Genomic DNA, 19,475 nt, shown 5'->3' with positions numbered 1-19,475 from the left:
GAACAAAATGGAGTTCTATAAGCCTCCTTATGTTCATCACAAGAAGATGAAAGCTGAGAAGTGCAATGAAATCGTCGTTGTCGTCGTCATCGTCATCTTCAAAGCCAAACATGTGTCTGAATAAAGCTTTCTCTGCCTGTTAGCAAAAGAATTATCAAGCTAGCTTGGCCTCCTTCAGCAGTGAGTTCTGGAAAAAGCTACTGTGATGGTACCAGGAAAGAGAGAAGGACCCCTTCAAAGTTTCTTAAAAGTTGCACAGGATCATGGGAGAGAACCTATCTTTCAAATAGCCTAATCCCACAGTTGTCTAGTTTCAAGAATCATAACCAGGACTCTGAATTGTACTCAGTAATGGGCCAGTACACAGTGAAGCTGTTTTAACAAGGATTCACATTCTCCCTGTAACCACCTTAATCAATAGCCTGGCCAGCAAACAACCCTACATAGAAAACTTTACAATCTTCACAGTCCAAATGCGATGCAACTTTGAATCCCACCCATGTGTCATCATGACATATCTAGGAATTAATGCAGTTGGTATACTATCCTTAGTTGGTCAAATGGACTCCTGGCTCCTACCAAACACTAGGAATTCAAGTTCAGGGCCAAATTCAAGAGTCCACCCAAACTGCAATCCTGTGTATACATAGGACATGTAGCTCCATGTAAGACAGGCAACATTTCAAAATGCTGATTTGCCATTTGATTGATCAGGAGCACCTCTGTCTTGCTTCAATCTGTTTGTCCTCATTCACAAGTGCTTACAGAATTCTCTCTTTAGAAAGTTGCCTAACCACTAATTTGTTATCATCATAGCACCAGGTAGAGATCACCTTATTTTCCCACACTTTTAATTATGCAAACTGTGGCAATTTTGTTTTGTCCAGTTTTGCTTGTAATACTTTTCAAAAGGGTAATTTGTTATTGCGCTGCAGCAAAAACAACAGTTTTGCAGTGCCTTAATGATTAAGACGACATCAAATACTGCCTTTCAGTCTCTGTTGGCTTCACTGTACTTGTAGAAGCCACTGCTTGCAAAATGGGGAATTTGCTGCTCCAAGCACAACTGAGTGGAAATGCTCATTTTCAGAAGGGAACTGGAGCTCCTGCCTGCAAGCTCTGCTGAGCTACACCCTCAACAAAACAAGCATTTCCATTCATTTCAAACTGTTTTGTGCTTGCAGTTCAAAACTTTACTGCTACACAAATGAGCAGTATTAGGTACTGCCCATGAGTTCATTACAACATAAACTTTTGGACAGAGCTCACTTCATCAAATGCACTGAATGTCATGCTGAACTGGTACTAGTGTTTGTGCCTGTATTTCACTGGGGTGGCGAGGTAAGGATGGCAGTGAAGTTAGAGGAAAATTTCTTGCATTTCATTCTCCTCTGACTACATTATTAATTCTGCTCCATGATAGCTTACACCTTACTAAGTCTGTTATTATTTTTACAGAGGACAAGAGTTCTGTATTTTATTGGCTGCTTCATGCTTTTTAATTTTATCTTTCATTGAATTTGATTTGCCTATTACATGAACAGCTTAAAAAGTATTCATACTGAAGAGTGGTACAGATTTTTTAAATGACTAAGCAAATCTGTATTGTGGGGTAGACATGTGAATAGGGGGACTATTATCTGAATAAAGGAAGGCAGAGAATAGTTCCTATGGAATTCTATGTAACTGTGTCTCAGTCTAAAAAGAGTCATCATCCTGCTGGAAAGCCAATCAAAAAAGAAGAGAGCCACTCACAGCTGAATCAATGCTATATAAATGCATGTATTTACCTAGCTTTGGTCAGAATTCAAAACACTTTCTGACAATCAGGGTGATCAATGTGACTTTTGATTTTCTTTTTCTAACAGCAGCCAGATTCTATACAGCAGGGGTAGCCGGAATTGCTCAACGGAAGAGCCACATACAGCATATGTCGAATGTTTGATAGCCGCAAGCAGGTACCCATGAGCACAGCAGCAAGTGAGAGCCTGCAGGTGGCAGCAATAACAATTCAGAGGCGTCAACAAGCCCAAAGAGCCACGTGTGGCTCCCAAGCCTTGGTTTGGTCACCCCTGCTATATAGCAAGCACTTTTGGAAACAGATCTGATTTTGGAAACAGATCTGATTTGAAGTTATTATGAATTATGGTACGATACACATTACTGCCACTTAGAAAAGATAACAAGAGAAAAGGTACTAGTGATTTCCATGTTCACTGGGAACCTATAAAAGCCTGTCTCAAAGAAAATACAAGTATTTCAAACTTCTTTAATTCTTTTCTGGCTCAGATTGAAATTTTAGATTTACACAAATTATTAGCTTTCTACTTGCCACTGTAACAACTTTTCTGTTAGTATCTGTCCTCCAAACATCCCCTTCCTTTTACTTAGTGATGCAGTAGCAACAGAAGCTGCTCTACACAGGGAGACTAAGGAGGTCCATTTTCTACTCCTCCTTTGTTCGCTTGCCACTTTACTGAGTACTCTGGGAAGAAAGTCATGGTAGCCTTTGGGATGTTATAGCTTTAGGAAGACTACAGATCCCAAGCACTACCACACCTTTCTTCATGGAGCAGTGCTCTGTGGCGTTCCAGGTTAAGAAAGAGGAAGAGGAGAATGAGTATTTTCTCTGCTGCTGTCACTGGTTTGTCTGGCTCCTTTCTCTGCAGGAAAGCTCAGAAGACCCACCTGTCTTTGCTGACTTACCAATAACATGGGTTGTGGAGATTTTTAAAAAAAATATATAATCATATTGATCATATTTTATAGTATTTCATGGTATATTTATGTACTGCATATTTGTATATCTTTGAATTTTTATCCTGTATGCAGCTTTGATAGGATTTTACCCTTAAAAGTTGCATTAAAATAATATATAATAATTAATAAAGGGAAAGAAGTTATGTTTGAAGAGTGGATGGCTTGGAAGAAAGGGGTTTTGGTGATGAGCTGGGTTGGCAGGAAGTGGGTAGGATCATTTTCCCCTCACACACAAATCCTCCTCTCCCTCTCCCTCTCCCTCTCCCTAGAACTTAATGTTGAATATGAGTTGCCTTTGAGGTAAGCTGGGGAAAGTCACCCTTCTAGTCAAGGAACACGTTGGATGTTAAATTGCAAATCCCTAAGCACTAACTTTCAGAAGTGTGAATCTCCAAACCTACTGGGAACTTTAACAACAATAGCATATATGTGTTTATTAGTTGCCAGAAGAATGAGAGTGCTGCCAGTAGAGGTATCCACACACAGGTAAGAGCTGAAAGGAGTCTGGTGAAACTAGCTACCCCACAACTGCCTCAACATAATCACCTCTGAAATTAAACAGAAAGACACAAAAGATTGTCCAGGTTTTTCATATTATTTGTAGAACCTTCAGCATTTGTTCCTCCAATGCTATCAAACCCACACATTTACAATTGTGGATGAACATTTACATAATTACAGATTACGTCAGCTCACTATCAATAAAGTACTATAAGCAGTTCCAAAAATTAGTGAAGATTTACTGCAAGCAAATCTACAAGTGCTTTAATATACAGACTATTGTTTCAAACAAAATGCCAAAAAAGGCAAAAGCTTCAAAATGATGTTTAAAGTAAAATAGTTTCATTTAGCAGTAGAGAACTCCCAATGTGTTTCAGACTCTACTTTTTAGAACATGATACATGCTATAAGTGGAATAAGACATTTTAGGCCCTGAAGAAAGCAATATGTTGTTGTGCATAAAGGATAATATGCTGTGAAGTACAATTCTTGAATTCTGAGCAGCTTTTTGAATATTTACATGTACTGTTTTCTGGGAAGGAGGCTCCTTGACCTTTATGTGTTGCCCATTACAAGATATACAAGGCAGCACAAGTATTGCAAAGTTGCTTTTATAAACAGTTTTACTTGCTCAGGTTGTTCTAAATGAATCTTGCATCCTAGCAATCAGTAAGTCAAAGACCAAGATTTATCATCATTATCATCAACTTCATCACTACCTATCACTGGCTGAAAAGGTCCTGAGCAGTGGTGAGAGAAGGTAACATCATTGATATTCCGACACTTGAAAGTTCCTTGCAGTTTGATATCCATTCTCAGGGTGCCAAACTACTACAGGGCAACATGGCTATTTGACTGTGTGCCACATCTAACTACTAAATAAAGGGAAAGGGAATGTGTCATATTCAGTGCTAGTTCACTGTTTAAACATCTTCTGGGGAATAGATTTTCCCATTTCCCCTTACAGAAGCCAGCATACCACAGCTCAAGATATATATAACCTTTCTCCAACTAACAGGTAGTTACTACTGACTCACTGGGAAAAGGACACCTAACATTTGCAACTTCATTTATAATATTCTGGGAGCTGAACAATCCACAAGGCAACAGATATGAGATTAATTCAACACCATTTGATGATTACAAAATAATTGGGTATTGGCATGTTAATTTAGCAAATTGACTATTATATTGGGCATGACACAGATTGCACAAATAATCCTTAAGGCCAACAAAACTGGACTTATGAAGGTTTCAACCTAGTCAAACTTTTCATAAATATGTTCAAACAGTTTTTGAAAATTCAAGGCCCAACATTAATATTAAGAGAGGGCTAGAACTATCCAATAGACACTTTTTTAGTTTCAGATTATTAGCACTTTACTCATATTAGATACGGAATACTTCAGACTTCATAAATACTGATTCATAAATAGGGTCTCCTGCATCAACCAAAGTATAGAATAAAAAACAAAGCAAAAACCTTAAAGGCTGCCAAACTAGCTTCTGCTAGTGTTCTTCTGTATGACTAAATGGCACCTTTCAGCATCTTTTTCAAGAAGCTTATGCCTTCCCAATAAAACAAGATTAAGTCCATAAAACAAAATTGACAGATAACAGTTTACAAACGTATGATAAAGGTGGGACAATTTACAAAGGGAATTCAAGCAGCTGTGTGAGTTACGCTTAGACATTGCCTTATAAAAGCTTGTCTGAATAAAATTGTTTTCACACTTCTAAAAGTCTGTAAGGTTGGAATCTGGGAATCTACTTTCCATGTGGGAGTTCCAAAACACGAGCGTTATGAGGGTAAGTTTACTGGGATGTCCCGAAGATACCTTCACAGGTGAGTGGAATTCAGGGAGCGCTTTCTTCTTATGATTCTATCAGCGACATGACTTCATACTAGGTGAACTGCAACTCAGGCAGTGTAAGACTACTTTAAGTTTTGCATGCTATACTAATATGATGCATATTGAAAATTGAAGTGGTCTTAGGATAATATGAACTCTTTTTTTGCTGGGAAGCAACAACTAAAGAAGGCCCTTAATCCCTGCTTATAGGCTCCCTAGAGGCATTTGGTTGGTCAATATTGTAACTAGGTTGCTGTCCTAGATGGAACTTTAGTCTGATTAACCAAGACCCTTGTGTTTGTGTGTGTCATTGCTCGTTGCCTAAAATCCTGGCGAATATTTTTCTGCCTTTCCAGTTGTAGAAAAGGATCTCTACTGACGATGACACATCTATGTACATCCATTTTCTTAATATTTGTAATATTGAGCTTTCATTCTTTCCTTAGTGTAGGAAACTCTAATTGCTAGGCATGCAAATAGGTATGAGATGAGAGTGAGAACTGGAATTATGGCTGCTGTAGTATTTATTTATTATTTAATTAATTTTTTAATAGACCATCCTATAGAAAACACTCTCAAATGTTTTATATTATACAACATATTAACAATAACATATCCATAGCAATCATAACAATTCAAAAATAACAACTACCTGGGAAAATAACACAATAATGCACAAAAACAAAACACTAAGTCACATCAACCAATCAATTATCATCAGAATAAAATCCAATATAAAATCATGACCGTCTATTTAACAATTAAAATCACATAAGAATAAAAACGTCTTGACCTGGCACCAAAAATTATACAGTTTCTGCATCAGGTACACCCCTTGAGAATTTGGTTCCATAGACAGGGCTCACAACTGAGAAGGCCCTTCCCCTCATAGCCAACTTCCTTACTTCTTTTTGCAGTGGCTTGCAGAGAAAGGGCTCCATAGATGATCTTAGGGTCCAAACAGGTGTATATGGGAAGAAGCATAGTGCATATCTCTCTCTAAAGCAGTCAGTGCTATCCCACTATGCCATTACTAAGGAAAGGTGACAGGGGAAGTGTCTCTGTCCCAGTGAAAGGCTGCAGTCCTCTACTACCCCTACCCCAAGATTTCAGATGGCACCATTTACAAGAGAAAAGTCATCCTAGAAGAAAATGTAGACATACAGGCTCATAGCTGACTCTCTCTCTCTCTCTCTCTCTCTCTCTCTGTGTGTGTGTGTGTGTGTGTGTGTGTGTGTGGCATTAATCAAATTGAGAGTTCTTTCTTTCAACAACTCTTTGTCAATCCACTGTACAGAAAATGGGTTATGTTAATAAAATCTAGTGTTATTCTAAGTACTTGTTCTGCATTTCTAATGTCACTGTATTTTAGTTTAGAAATACTAACAACCAGCTATGATTCAACTATAGTATTGCTCTAACATCCACATATTCCTCCCTTTTCACATATGAAATGTCATTTCATGCACTTTTTGATGCATTTCCATACACATGGAAAACTTCTTACTCCACATTAGCCTTTCTGTAACTTCAACAAGGCTGGTACACAGCCAGTGGTCTAAGGAATGTAAATTGCAAAATGCTTTTCAAAACTCATACCTGCAGACTTGAAATGTTTTTTAAAAAATATTTCTCTGACTACCTTCAAATATGTAAGCAACAGAAATGACTGGAGAATTAGAATACAGTTTAGGATTCCTCATAGTTCTGTATTAAATGACAAATCTAGGCAGCAATTCAGACAGCCTTGAAAGTAGACTGGTACCGCCCAAAGGGGCTTTTGACCTCTATTTGTGAAGCAGCTCCCTCCTGTGCAGCATGGCAAACTGCTTCAGAAACTCAGGGGAATTTCCAAAGCAGTCTGATCAATGCGGCACAGGGAGTGGGGTCTGCTGTTTTTAAAAAGAAAAATAAAATAGCAAGCAATGTTGGACACACCTAACAGCTCTTTGGATTGTGGCCTTAAATATTTGGCACTCAAGGCCCACACACCTAAAGATTCCTTTTCTGCCTATGAACACTATTTTCACAAACATCATATACCTATGGGGATACTGTGCAACAGAGGTGTACTTGACTCATGGGATCAATTAAAAGGGCAAGCATGTATTTCTTGCTCCTTTTAAACCATGTCTATTTTCATCAGACATTTTTGCACTTTAAGAAGCTCGCAGTGTGCCAGATGAAAAATCACACAGACCTTTCATGCGAGTAGAGCATAATATTGCTTACAGAACCTTTCCACTTCACTATATGCCTTGAAATCATAACTTTAAAAGAAAAATGAAGTCAAAAATTCAACCTATACACATCCTATATAAAATAAAATATTTCAACTTTCTCTATTTAGAAGCAAGTAACTTTATTTTAAAAAATATAAAATACCAAAGTATTAAATCAAAACTGACATTACAACCAAGTATCTGTTTCCCCTACTACAATTCAACAGCCCCATTACACCCACAATCAAAGTAAAATGAGCATGACTACATGTAGTTACATTTAAAAATTAAATTTAGGGAAATACTTTTCACAAAGCAAGCAGATTTTGCTATACTTACTGAGTGTTTCTCCTGCTGGCCCATAACTCCATGGTTAGCTGGGATTGCAAGAGGTTTCATAATGAACAAACATATACTGAACTGAATTTACACATCATGTACTAATTTCTCATGGATGGCAAATCATCCCCTACTGCATTAAATTAAACAAACAAAAACCAGGGGGGAAAGCAAGCCAAGAGCTCAAAGTGTCGCTCACAAAATCTCTCACACTTGTAGTGCAGAAAAGCAATCGAAACAGCAGCATTTGTCTCCATTTTTATAACACTTGAAGTCTTAAGCGTGCAACGATGTAAAGTGCCTGGCAACACCATACATATCCAGCATTCTTCTACAAGAACGAGAGCATTCCCTGAGAGCAAAAGGGAGGAAAAAAGAGGAGGAAAAAAGCTAAAATGGCTGACTGCACACAGACTCCCTCAAAAAAGCTTAACACAGTATTATATTAGTCAGGGTGCAGGAACTAGCTTCCTGCATTCAGCCAAGCATTGTTAATACTCCTGTTTAATTTGCAAACGTAGTAATAGAGAGCCCCTCATCCCCCATTTCAAAAAAAAAATCAGGGCAGAGCATGTGAATAGGGACCTCCTCCCTGGCTGCTAATGATGCTGACAGGGTGACCAGTGATCTCTGTTCCACTCAACTAACCAAGTTCGCACAATTAATCCAAGCAGCATGACATTGACGGACATTTAATTTAATGATGCCTGTCCCTCACACATTCAAGGAAACCATGTCTACCACCAAGAAAGTCACTAAGGGAAAGAAACAAAAAACAAAACAAAACAAAAAGCACCAAAGGCACATACACAGAGAAAAACCTAGAGAATCATGAGTCTGAATGTAATACGCCAATATAATTACGTTATTGTGCTTACTTTGGAAGACCATGGCTGCAGGCAGTTGGCATAGCAACGCACAAGGAAAGCCATTTCCTGGGTAGAAAGAACGCTTCCTTTTCTAAATAAAAAATTCCTCTTAGGATACAAACGGCATTGCTGCTTCCTGCAGAAAGCAAAGACACTGTAGTCTGTCTCTTAACCTGCACACAGGAACACTCAATGCAGTTCTAATGATGTAAGTGGATCTCACACTGCCTCCCTCCCTCTCCCCCTATACATCGGAATATTCAACTCAAATGGAAGACACATTCCTTGCTGCTCGCCCCCCTCTGCTGCTTAACTATTTCACTCATTAAGGTACAGATGGACAATTCAGATAGAGTAACAAGCGCTTGCCTGTATTATGTCAGCTTCTGTAGGTCAAGCAAATCCCAGAGGGGAAGGAATCCATTGATTGCTGGCTCCAATGAATACCACTGAAGGCAGGGTGGGAATAAGGAGAAAGACTTACTTGAACAGGCTCTGAACTAAATATCATTTTTCACCAAGGTGAATATAAAGCAATGGTGTTGGCTGACACCACCTCTCCACCTCCCCCACCCAAAAAATAATGTTGCGGCAAAGCTGTAAATATCTCTATCAGATGTTTGTCAATAGCATACTTGACAAGCTTTCATGGACACATAGGTATGATACTGCACAGGTTTCAGGTAACACTAACAGTGAGCTGAGGGGCATGGCCATGAATTTTCACGATCTTCACTCGAAATTTTCTTAAATAAAGTCTCCAATTTGCCAGAGATAGAACATTCAGTTGCCATTAGAATACATGTACATTTCAAGAATACACTGCTGCAATAGGAAACATACTCTTAATTCATATAGTTGACAACATGTCTTTTGAAGTAGTATCTCATTTTAAAAATGGAGAAATTAACCTAGCCACTCCCATGCAAAACCAGCTCTATCATCACAGCATTATGGCACAGGAACTAAGCAGACAGGCACACTTCAGCCAGAGAGACGAATATAATATTTGCATACTCCAAATATTACAAGAAATGCAATACGATTCCATTTTTACAATGCAAGTCATCACTGAGAGAAATATTAAAGTCTCTTTTAACCACTGTTGTTATTGCTAAAGTATGACCTCTTTTACACTTACAATACATTCTTGAAATTGAGTCCCATACAAGAACAAAACTTTGCAGGATTTGGGAGAGACTGGGAGGGACACACTGCTCATTTCTGCTATTGCAGTAGTAAAAATCAATTTTAAAGCATGTATTCATAAATAAAGGGAACTGTTTAAGATAAAGGATTTGACTGTGTCTTCTAAACTCATGCAACCTTAACTTAATTTGCTATACAGTAGTGATTTGCTATACTGACCTCACATCAAAAAAGGCTAAAAGCTTAGCTGGCAAACCAAAAGGTGATTCCCTAAAAATCCATTTTTATAAAACTGCTGCAAAAATGTTTCACACAGTTTTATTTGGAAATTTTATCTCTCTGAGTTGTACAACCATAATTTTGGGCTCTTGATTTTGGCCCACATTTTAATAAAGGGAAAGGGGTATGTAATGATGTAATGATGCTAGAATGCAAACAAGGAATAAGACTAAGCACCAGTATCTACTGTAACCTTCTGTGAGATTTTATAGAAAAAAAATACTGCCCGTACATTTGTTCATATTCCACCCTATTTCTATAAGCATGTTACAATTATTGTGACAGGCAACTACAATTATTTGAAGCAATTCTCTTCAAACTGATCTTTAGACTGCGGGTACAGTCATAGAATACACATGGCTGTCACTGGCCTCTCAGCCTGTTCTCCCCAACCCCCCCCCCCGACTGCAAACCTTTTTTCCTCCATAGAAAACAGAGCAACAGAAGAAGCCCACTCCAACTCCAAATTCTTTTGTTGTAAAGGTTTGGGGCACTGGTCAACTGCAGTTCCCATCAAAGACTCTCGTACTCCTACTTTCCCTACTGGGGCCAAGTCCTACAGCATTTCTTATGTCTTTTCTTCTTGATTCCACCACTTCTTCCTTTAGGACTTGCTAGACACACACAGGGCCATTTCTGCTATTAGGCAGAGGAAGCTGCCCCAACCCAATCTGGTATATCACAGAAGGGCAGTAAGTAGTTATGAGCTGGTGGATTTTTAATGTCTCAGGAAACAAAATAACTTGACCAGCATTGCATACCATGTACCTTGAGTTGATGGATTCTGTTTGCTACTCTATTTCAGGATGGAAAATGTTTTGGGCTGGCCCTGAACACATGGCCCAGTGAATCTGTGGATTAGCAGGTGCTACATACAGATATTTTATTGGGGGACATGTGTGAACACCTTTCCGTAATGAATCCTGTTCGGCAAGAAAACATGCCAATTGCTTCTCCTGCTATGTGCCCCAGCTGTCGAGAGAAGACAGTCCAGATATTTTTTTACAAGACAGAGCAATACATATCCAAGGGGATTTCTAACAAGTGCTTGGCTTTTTACTGGCAAGCTGTAGCAAGATGTCTGACTAGGAACTTACTTCACTCTCATGGGAGTGGAAGACATTGCCTTGAACTTAAAAGCTCTCTGATTTTTCTCTTCCTGTATTCCAGGTTCTCATTGCATCTTCTTGATTTTTTGGTTTGTGTTTCAACATCTTGTCTTCTGACAAGAATCACAGGAGCAAAAGGTTTCGTGCACAAGTACCTGTGCCGCTGCCAAATTACAGGAGAGGTTTCCCTCCTTTAAATAAAATGTTACTTTGCTAATGTACTTCAGCAACAGCTGCATCAAGAAAGGCAAGAATAGTAGTTTGGGCCTGCCTGCTGCCACTTCTGTGCACACAGAAGGAAGACCAAATGGCTGGCTTTTCTATCACATGCCGCTTCCATAGGCCCATAATGGTATCTGGGGAAATAGCACAGTGCAGACCTCAGTGGTTTCCTTTACAGTTCTAATGAGAACCACACAAACTGCTGCTTGGACATTTTGCCACCTCCTAATGCTCCTGTGCCAGAGCAGCCATTCATTTTTGCTTCTCTGAATAAGACACTCCTTTGCTTTTGGACTTGATCATGGTTTAGCATGTCATCTGGATTCAGATAGCATGCTAAGCCATGATAGAATAATTAAATGTAGAGCAAGCCATGGGTAACTGGGGTGGTTTATAATCCACCCCTCAGGAAGAGTGCTGGGTTTAGATCACAATCTAATGCACTGTAATTTATAAACCATAGCAAGTTATCATGTCATCCAAAATCCAGTGACTGTATGAACAGACCATAAACAGTTTTATTTAATTATATGCTTAATTGTGTATCTGACTATAACTGAAACAAACAGTTGTTCCTATTTTGAATAGCTGTATCTAATTTCTGTATCTCATAGGCTTTTGGTCTAGACGACATGCCCTAAATGGCATGCATAGTCTACAAATTATTGAAAACAGTTGAAGGTTGTGTTTCTGGATGTCTCCTAACTGACCATTGGGTAGAAGCAGACAACACTTTACTGCATTGGAGTTACTTCCTCTGACTCTTCAATTAAAGATGATGAGAGTGATGTCAGTTCTATTATTTGTCACTGGTTGTGTAACCAGAGATCCACTGAAATATATTCATGTTTAATACAATATATTTAGTCATACTTCAAAGTTGCTCATGTCAGAATAAACTTTAAAATTATATACAGGATACAGAAGAAATATACATACAAGAACATTCTTCAGTTAAAAGTATCTGTTTCTGTTTATGCAATTGCTTCTAATTAAGTTAATGTTTCTCAAAAAGTTTTGCTTTTCTTATCTGAATTGTATGATGTAGTGGTATTAGGGTGGCTTTTTAGCATAATGTAGAATGGATAAAAATTCCCTGAAATATAAGATCAGATTTTTCATTAGTTATATATCAGACTTTACTAAAAACACACTTTTTGGGGAAGCTTCTTTCATTTCAATTCCCAGAATTGGCAATTACCTAAATAAATGATGTCACTGTTATGCCAAACTTAAATGTCAGCAGAGTATAAAGTAAGGAAATATTTGTCTATTAACAAGAAAAAATAGTTCACAAGTGTCCCTACACCATAACTTTATAATTCAAAACACCTCACAAAAAAAAGCAACATTAACATAGTTTTAGGTAGTGTTCATAGGTAGTGTTTAGGTAGCTTTCATATTGGAGCTGTGCACCAATGACAACATTCAGTTTGGATCCCAATGCAGTAACTCTGAAGACAGCCCAAATTTGGCTCCAGCCAATTCAGAAGTCATTCAATTTTACTTGGGTTCAAGTCTGAGCCTCATTTTGGAAACTGAAACTTTATTCCTCCATTTGACAGTCATTGGAAAATCAACAAATAATTATGTTTTGATTTTTGACACAGTTGGTTGAAGAGAAGATACAGTAGCCCCTTCCAAAGATACAGTAGCCCCTTTATAGCCTGCCAGATATTAGAAAAGGAGTTTCAAGCACTGTAGTACACTTTCATTTACTGAAAAACAGCTATCTTTATTCCTTGGCAGAAATAGATGGAAGTTGCAGACATTGTTGTCCATTCTGAGATTATGAACACAGCTAAATTTCTGAAGGGGGGGGGAGGGAGGAGACTCTTTATGAAAATTAAAATCATAGAATAAGTGGTTGGAAAGGGCCATGAAGGCCATCAGGTCCAACCCCCTGCTGTTGCAGGATACCAATTTATGCCATTCCACTCAGATGGCTGTCCAGTTTCTTCCAGAATATCTCTGGTGTGGGAGAGCCCACCACCTCTCTAGGCAACTGGTTCCACTGTTGTATTGCTGACAGTGAGGAAACTTTTCTTTGTGTCTAGCCTAAACCTGGGTTGTCACAACTTGACTTCATTGTTCCGTGTCCTACACTCTGGTATCAATGAGAAAAGGTCTCTCTTTGTAACAGTTTTTGAGATACTTACGGAAGAATACCAAGTCCCCCCTCAGTCTTCTCAAGGCTGAAAAATTTACTTACTTTACTTACTTACTGCTTTTATAATCTGTCCAACTACTGACGTCTCGGGATGGTTTACAATGAAACATTGTAATTCTCTCAGTCTCTCCTCACAAGTCACTGTTTCCAAACCCTGAGTCATTTTTGTTGCCCTCCCCTGGACCCTTTCTAATCAGAGGGTTATCTTAAGGGAAGAAAGCCAAAAATAATCAGAATAGGTTCTGCAGGTTTTGTGCTTGCAGCTTTAAAATTGGTTCAAGGTAGTGGCTAAAAAGGGATTGGCCTTTCTCCCTGTTGTTTTGTAGATAATGTCTATGTAGTATGTTTTATAACAAAGCTATGTAACATTTATGTGTGAGCCGCCCCGAGGCTTCGGCGAAAGGGACAGCATAGAAATTTTCTAAATAAATACATAAATAAAATGCAACTTTTCAGAACAATAGCACTAAGATTTTTTTGTGCAAGGGCAGCCTTTAGAGTTTGGTGGTCTTCAAAAGAGGATCTGCTTGCTCTCCATTTGAAGGGCAATTTACATTAAGATGACATTTATTATTTATTTTTAAAAACTGTACCCCGTTCAACAGTTCACAAGTAACCAAACATTAAAATAACCTAACAAGTAACCAAAAACCTACACAAGAATACCAACAGAACTGAGATGAAGTACTGTAACAAAGAATAAATAATAATATATTGAACCACTGCAACCAATCATTATAATAAAAACCAGTATAAAACCACAGCCCTCATCAACAGTAGATCAAAGCCTTTAAGGTGGAAAACTGCCAACAAATGTTCCAATTCAAGGATTTTTAAAAATTAAATACTGTTTCAGGGTCCCCCCTTTCTTTTGCTCAATTGTCAAAAATTGTGTGTGTTTTTTTAAATCCAGGAATAAATATTCTAGTGTAGGCAAGTACTCAGTTGAGTGGAAAGGACTGGGGAAAGGTTATGCAGTACAATGACATGGAAAAAAAACTTTAGAAGAAGTCATAAGCCACACAGAATTGCCAGACTCTGAAGTTCTTTTAACAGTCCTGCTCTTCCAAGTTGAAAAAAGCACTGAACTCTGAAGCCCTGTGATATTAAACATCTCTCCCTTAAAACCAGAATTGTCAGCTAGAAAACTACATACTACACTACATATTCCCCCTACTTTCTCTAACCTCACATGTTCCTTAAACAGAATTTGGTGGGATGAGGGGAGAGGTATCCTCTTTTATGGACAAACTGTACACTACTGAACATCCAACTGGCAAAACAAGGCTATGGAAAGATTCTTGTAAAATCCACTCTGGAAGTCAATCATTTGATTCAGGCATCTCCCGGATCCTTCTGAATTAGCCTGAGCCAGTATTGTGATTTGACCAAATTTACTTTACACCTCTAAATAACATATGTAATTATAAATTGTAAATTTCTAAACCGCTCAGAGAGCCCAATGGCCAATGGGAAGATATAGAAGTGTAATAAATAAAATAGAACCTGCTACATAATATATCAGGTGAACAGGCCTCGATTAGCTAAATTTTAAAAACAATAAAAATGTAGATTTGAAAAATATTACTGCAAAAATGTGAGTCTAACTAGTACCTATATTTCACATTCTGCATGACATTGAGTTATTGAACCACTTTATGCAAGACCCTAAAAAACCATTATATAAAAAGAAGCATTCTGTTCACACAGTGATAAAGCACAATGGACTATGGGAAGAGATTGTGATGACACAAACAAATCTGATGTTGAAAGCATCAGTCCCTGAAAGGTAATCAATATATTTACTATCAAACAAAAGCCAAATCTATCTGGACCAAAACAGCCCTTCTAGGTACATCAAAGAAGTGGGATGTCACACCAGACAGGACTACTAACTTGCTGATTAACAAATCGCAAGTGTTGACTTAACACATTTACAGTTATTTTTATATTTGTATTCCATACAGAAACCCACTGATTCAAATTGGGTTGGAGTGGTGATGTCTTAATGAATGGTGTGCTTCCATGGACTGATGCTATTTCTGACACTATGCCTCTGCCCCTAGATTTAAATTATAGATAAGGGGTTACAGTCTATTCATCAGAAGGAATGGACAACAGATGTGCAATATTTAACTAATTACCTAATTCTGAAAAATCCACAAAAGGGGGTTCTGTCAGGATGGCACTTGTGATGTAATCAACAAAGGAAGTATTTTACTTTAGAGCGATTGTTTCACTTACATGCATTTTTTCAGATTTAATAAACCAATTGTATGACTTTTAAAGCAGTAATTTGCTATTTAACAAAAAGCAAACTTTGGTTGACAGTCTTACAATGCTATCTCTATAGCAGTCTATTTCTAAATAAGTCACATAGAGTTTAATGGGACTTATTCCTGGGTATGTTGGTGTAGGCTTGCAGCCTCAAGTAATGAATAATCAAGGACCTTGGTTGGAACCATTGGTTATGCTGTCTGGGATATGATATGATGAGAGTACCCTCCCACTCCAACACATCTAGAGGATACCACGTTGGGAAGGGCTGCTATAGCAGTCATCAGAACGTGAAGGAAAGACTGAACGTCATTAGTTATCAGTAGTTATGATTTCTGATTTTGGGAAAGAAGGAAAATTACAAAATGCGCTGGTAATGATTGGCCAGCATCAATAGTGATGTCACTGAACCTTACCATGCAGCCTTAAGTACAAACAGGAAGTGGGAATTAGGATTTTAAGCATGTGCATACCTTAACAAGAGGCAGCCATAATTAATGAATAATACCCATTACCATGGCACATAACCACACAACTGCATTCACTTATCTGTTAGTTTCTGCAGCTATGTTACCCATACACGATGATCACTTGATCATTTTTTTAAAGTAAATGAGATTAATAGGACACCACATTGACTTATAGAGATCAAAACAAAATGCTTTTACAGTTCCACATTCAGCCTATATGGTGAGACCCTAAAAGGCAAGACAAGGCAAAGTACAGGTTCACCTAGAAAAATAGAGGGACTCTCTTCTCCACAACTTTCTTTGTTGCTTGTGAAATGAACATTTTCCAGGCTTCAGTGATAACCAAGAAAAGAAAAGATGTCATCATTCTATCTTCAATTGTAATATATGCTGCTTAGTTAACCCACTTGCTTTCATTACAGATCATGTGCACCAATGCAATTCTGTTGTGTTATTACTGTGGATAAATCCATAATCCAGATCTTTAATACATCAAGAATTCAGCACAGACATATTGGTGTCGCAGCTGGGTTTGCTAATGACATCTGCCAATCTTACTGTGATTGCACATAATACACACTGTTCTTAACTTTCAAAGAAAAATGCTACATTTAAATGTTCTATGACTTGAAATAACAGCAATGAATATAAAAGTATTAAATATTTTTAATCCATGACTCCTGTTTAAATAGCTCCTTTATATGGAAACATTAGCAAACTTTCTAGGTGCTTATGTCATTGCAGTTATTAAATGCCAGCAGTTTTGTTAGCAGGATTTAATGACTAAACTGGAAAAGACTACCATATAGAAAAGCTCACAAGGCCTAAGCTAAAGAATTGCTTTACTATCTATTTTAATTATACCTTAAAAGAGTGGACTTGCCTGCATTTCAATACAGCTTATATTCTAACCACTTGAAACTTTTGGAAGGGGGCAGATATCAGCATCAAGGCAATCCCAGAACATGTTCAGGATCTTTGCTTTTATGGAATGTTTGCAAACCTGTCACACTGTATATGCAACATTATTTTCCAATAGCAGAAGGCATATAATATATACTAGTGCCTTAAGTCAGGAGAAAGGGGTTGAGTTTTTAGATTTATTTATTCATTCATTCAATTTATATCCTGCCTTTTTCCTACAAAGGGATCAAGGCAGCTTACATCATTCTCCTCCTCCGTCTTATCCCCACAACAACAACCCTGTGAGGTAGGTTGGGCTGAGAGTCTGTGACTGGCCCAAAGTCACCCAGTTGGCTCCATGGCCGAGCAGGGACTAGAACCCAGATCGTCTGAGTCCCAATCCCATGCTCTTAACCACTACATAATTTATTTCTTAACCATTTTTTAAACAAACAATTCAGTAGATGGAATGGAATCATGTATTTTTGGAAATTAAGGATGCAAACTTACAATGCTAACAAGCCATGTTTCAGAATTATTTAATATTTTACCATTACTATCAAGGTAAAGTTGTCACTTAGGAGCACCTTTTGTATATAAAGCTACAAAATGAACATCTGAAAAACCCTAGCCCATACTTTTGAGCACTAGTGAGCTTAAATTGAAGTTCAGCCATGCACTTATCCAATCATTATGAGCAAGTTATGTTCAGAAGTGAGAGAAATCTGCAACATCTAACACATCTCTGATGCCCTACTGTGTATGTACCCGTGCGCGGACATACAAAAGATTACATAATTATTATATCAAAGCAACCTGGAAAATGCTTGCCACAAAGTAAGGTAAAAATGTGCAAAATTTACATTCTAAAAACATGTATGCCAGACATTTCTTCTTTAGCACAGACATTTTTTCAGATGCATCAGTAATAATATACAGAAATATTCTCCACTTAAAAGCTGTCAAAGAACAAAGTAAGTACCCTAAAATCTTTATGTGTTACACAAGGAATCCATGACACCTGCACAAAGAAAAAAATTGTTGTAATAGATTTTATATCTTATGAAATAATGTAGAGGAATACTGGGCTTTTTTCCTTTATTGTAAGGGTGGGGGCACTCTGGAAGTGGTCTGAAGTATATTATACCAATTTCTTATAGTCTGAATGACTTAAAAACAGGTATCCTTTGTAGAGAGGGTAGTTATGTATAATACCTGCAAGAACAATCATATATTTACTGTTATTTCATGTTTACAAGTGACTTTGTCAGGACATGAAGCCACGACACAGTTGGTGAAGCATCTGCAAAAGGCACCATGGTTCATTGTGAAAGTACCTGCAGGATCAGGATTAGACCTGTAGGTACCTGCCAGGATTGGAGCCTGTGTGGTCAAGCAACACAGCTGGAAAGCTCTGGAAGGCACTATAAAAAACTTCTCTGCTCAGTTTTGCCACAGCCACATAGGTTTTTCTGGTTCTGATCTTGTATCTGCTTTTGCCTTGATGCCTGTCAGCTTCTGACTGGTTTTTTGCTTCTTGTTTGGACCCTGCCTCTCCAGGAAACTGACTCTTACCTGTTTGTAGCTTTGCCTTTGCTTTTGGATCTTCCATGCCTGGTATTTGACCTTGCTCGTTCCTGGTTCTGCATGCAAGTCTGGACCAGCCAGGTCTTGTTGGATATCTGACCCTTGCCTGTTCCTGACTCTGTCTTTCTTTCTGGCCCTGCTATGACTTGGCAATATCTGTCTTTTGTGTGTTCCTGTCTTTGCCTATGGCCCTTCTGCATGCTGCTAAGACCTCCACCATCACCGGTCCTAGTACTCCAGATATAGATACCTGCTGCCTGTATCCTGACAGGCTTCTTGAAATGTTAAGAGACCAAATAAAAAGAAGTAAGAATTTTCCAAACTAAAGGGATATAGCATCACTATTGCTGTTCTACAAGAAATACACCTGATAGCAACAGACACATATCAGCCAACAAAAGACTGGTTGAGGAGACTTGTGAACAGATACTTTGACTAGGTTTAAAGGGATACAAATTTTAATCCATTTGTTTCCAAGGACAATAGAGTATTGATTCTGATGGTCAGCAAACTGCTTGAAATAGCAGCATAACTATATCATGGGGGTAGGGTTTAATGAGATGTTAGAACAGATTTTAGGAATACTGCTGGATTCTTAGGAGCCAGAATGGTAAAGCCATGTGATTTTAGGCATATATGGACTGAAAATGGCAGGGCTGTCCAGAGAATTATATATCCAGATGAGAGAGATTATACATTTATATCATCTGTCCACTATCACTGCTATCAGTTAAATTGCTTTTTGGTTTCCACATCCTTGCTATG

At 38.1% G+C, this 19,475-nt stretch overlaps 1 protein-coding gene across 10 annotated transcripts in view; it reads right to left on the bottom strand.

The window, feature by feature from the left end:
* The window catches only part of RAPGEF2 (Rap guanine nucleotide exchange factor 2), a 174,835-nt gene that overhangs the window by 58,614 nt on the left and 96,746 nt on the right, over positions 1-19,475 (bottom strand). The window contains exons 1-2 of one of the 10 annotated variants that reach the window (XM_044430654.1): positions 8,914-8,941; positions 8,554-8,680 (exon numbers count right to left, since the gene is read on the bottom strand). The exons of 7 other annotated variants lie outside the window; for them this stretch is intronic. In XM_044430654.1, the coding sequence (XP_044286589.1) occupies positions 8,554-8,607 (54 nt within the window). In that variant the 5' untranslated portion in view covers positions 8,608-8,680; positions 8,914-8,941. Of the gene's footprint in view, positions 1-7,675; positions 8,525-8,553; positions 8,832-8,913; positions 8,942-19,475 lie in introns of those variants that run through there. 2 more of the 10 variants (XM_044430655.1, XM_044430659.1) reach the window with 2 other exon arrangements.

Source organism: Varanus komodoensis, unplaced genomic scaffold, assembly GCF_004798865.1.
Source record: "Varanus komodoensis strain SLA01 unplaced genomic scaffold, ASM479886v1 scaffold21, whole genome shotgun sequence".
Classification (NCBI taxonomy): Eukaryota; Metazoa; Chordata; class Lepidosauria; order Squamata; family Varanidae; genus Varanus; species Varanus komodoensis.
The sequence above is the reverse complement of the archived record's forward strand: the minus strand, read 5'-3'. Positions and strand labels throughout refer to the sequence as shown.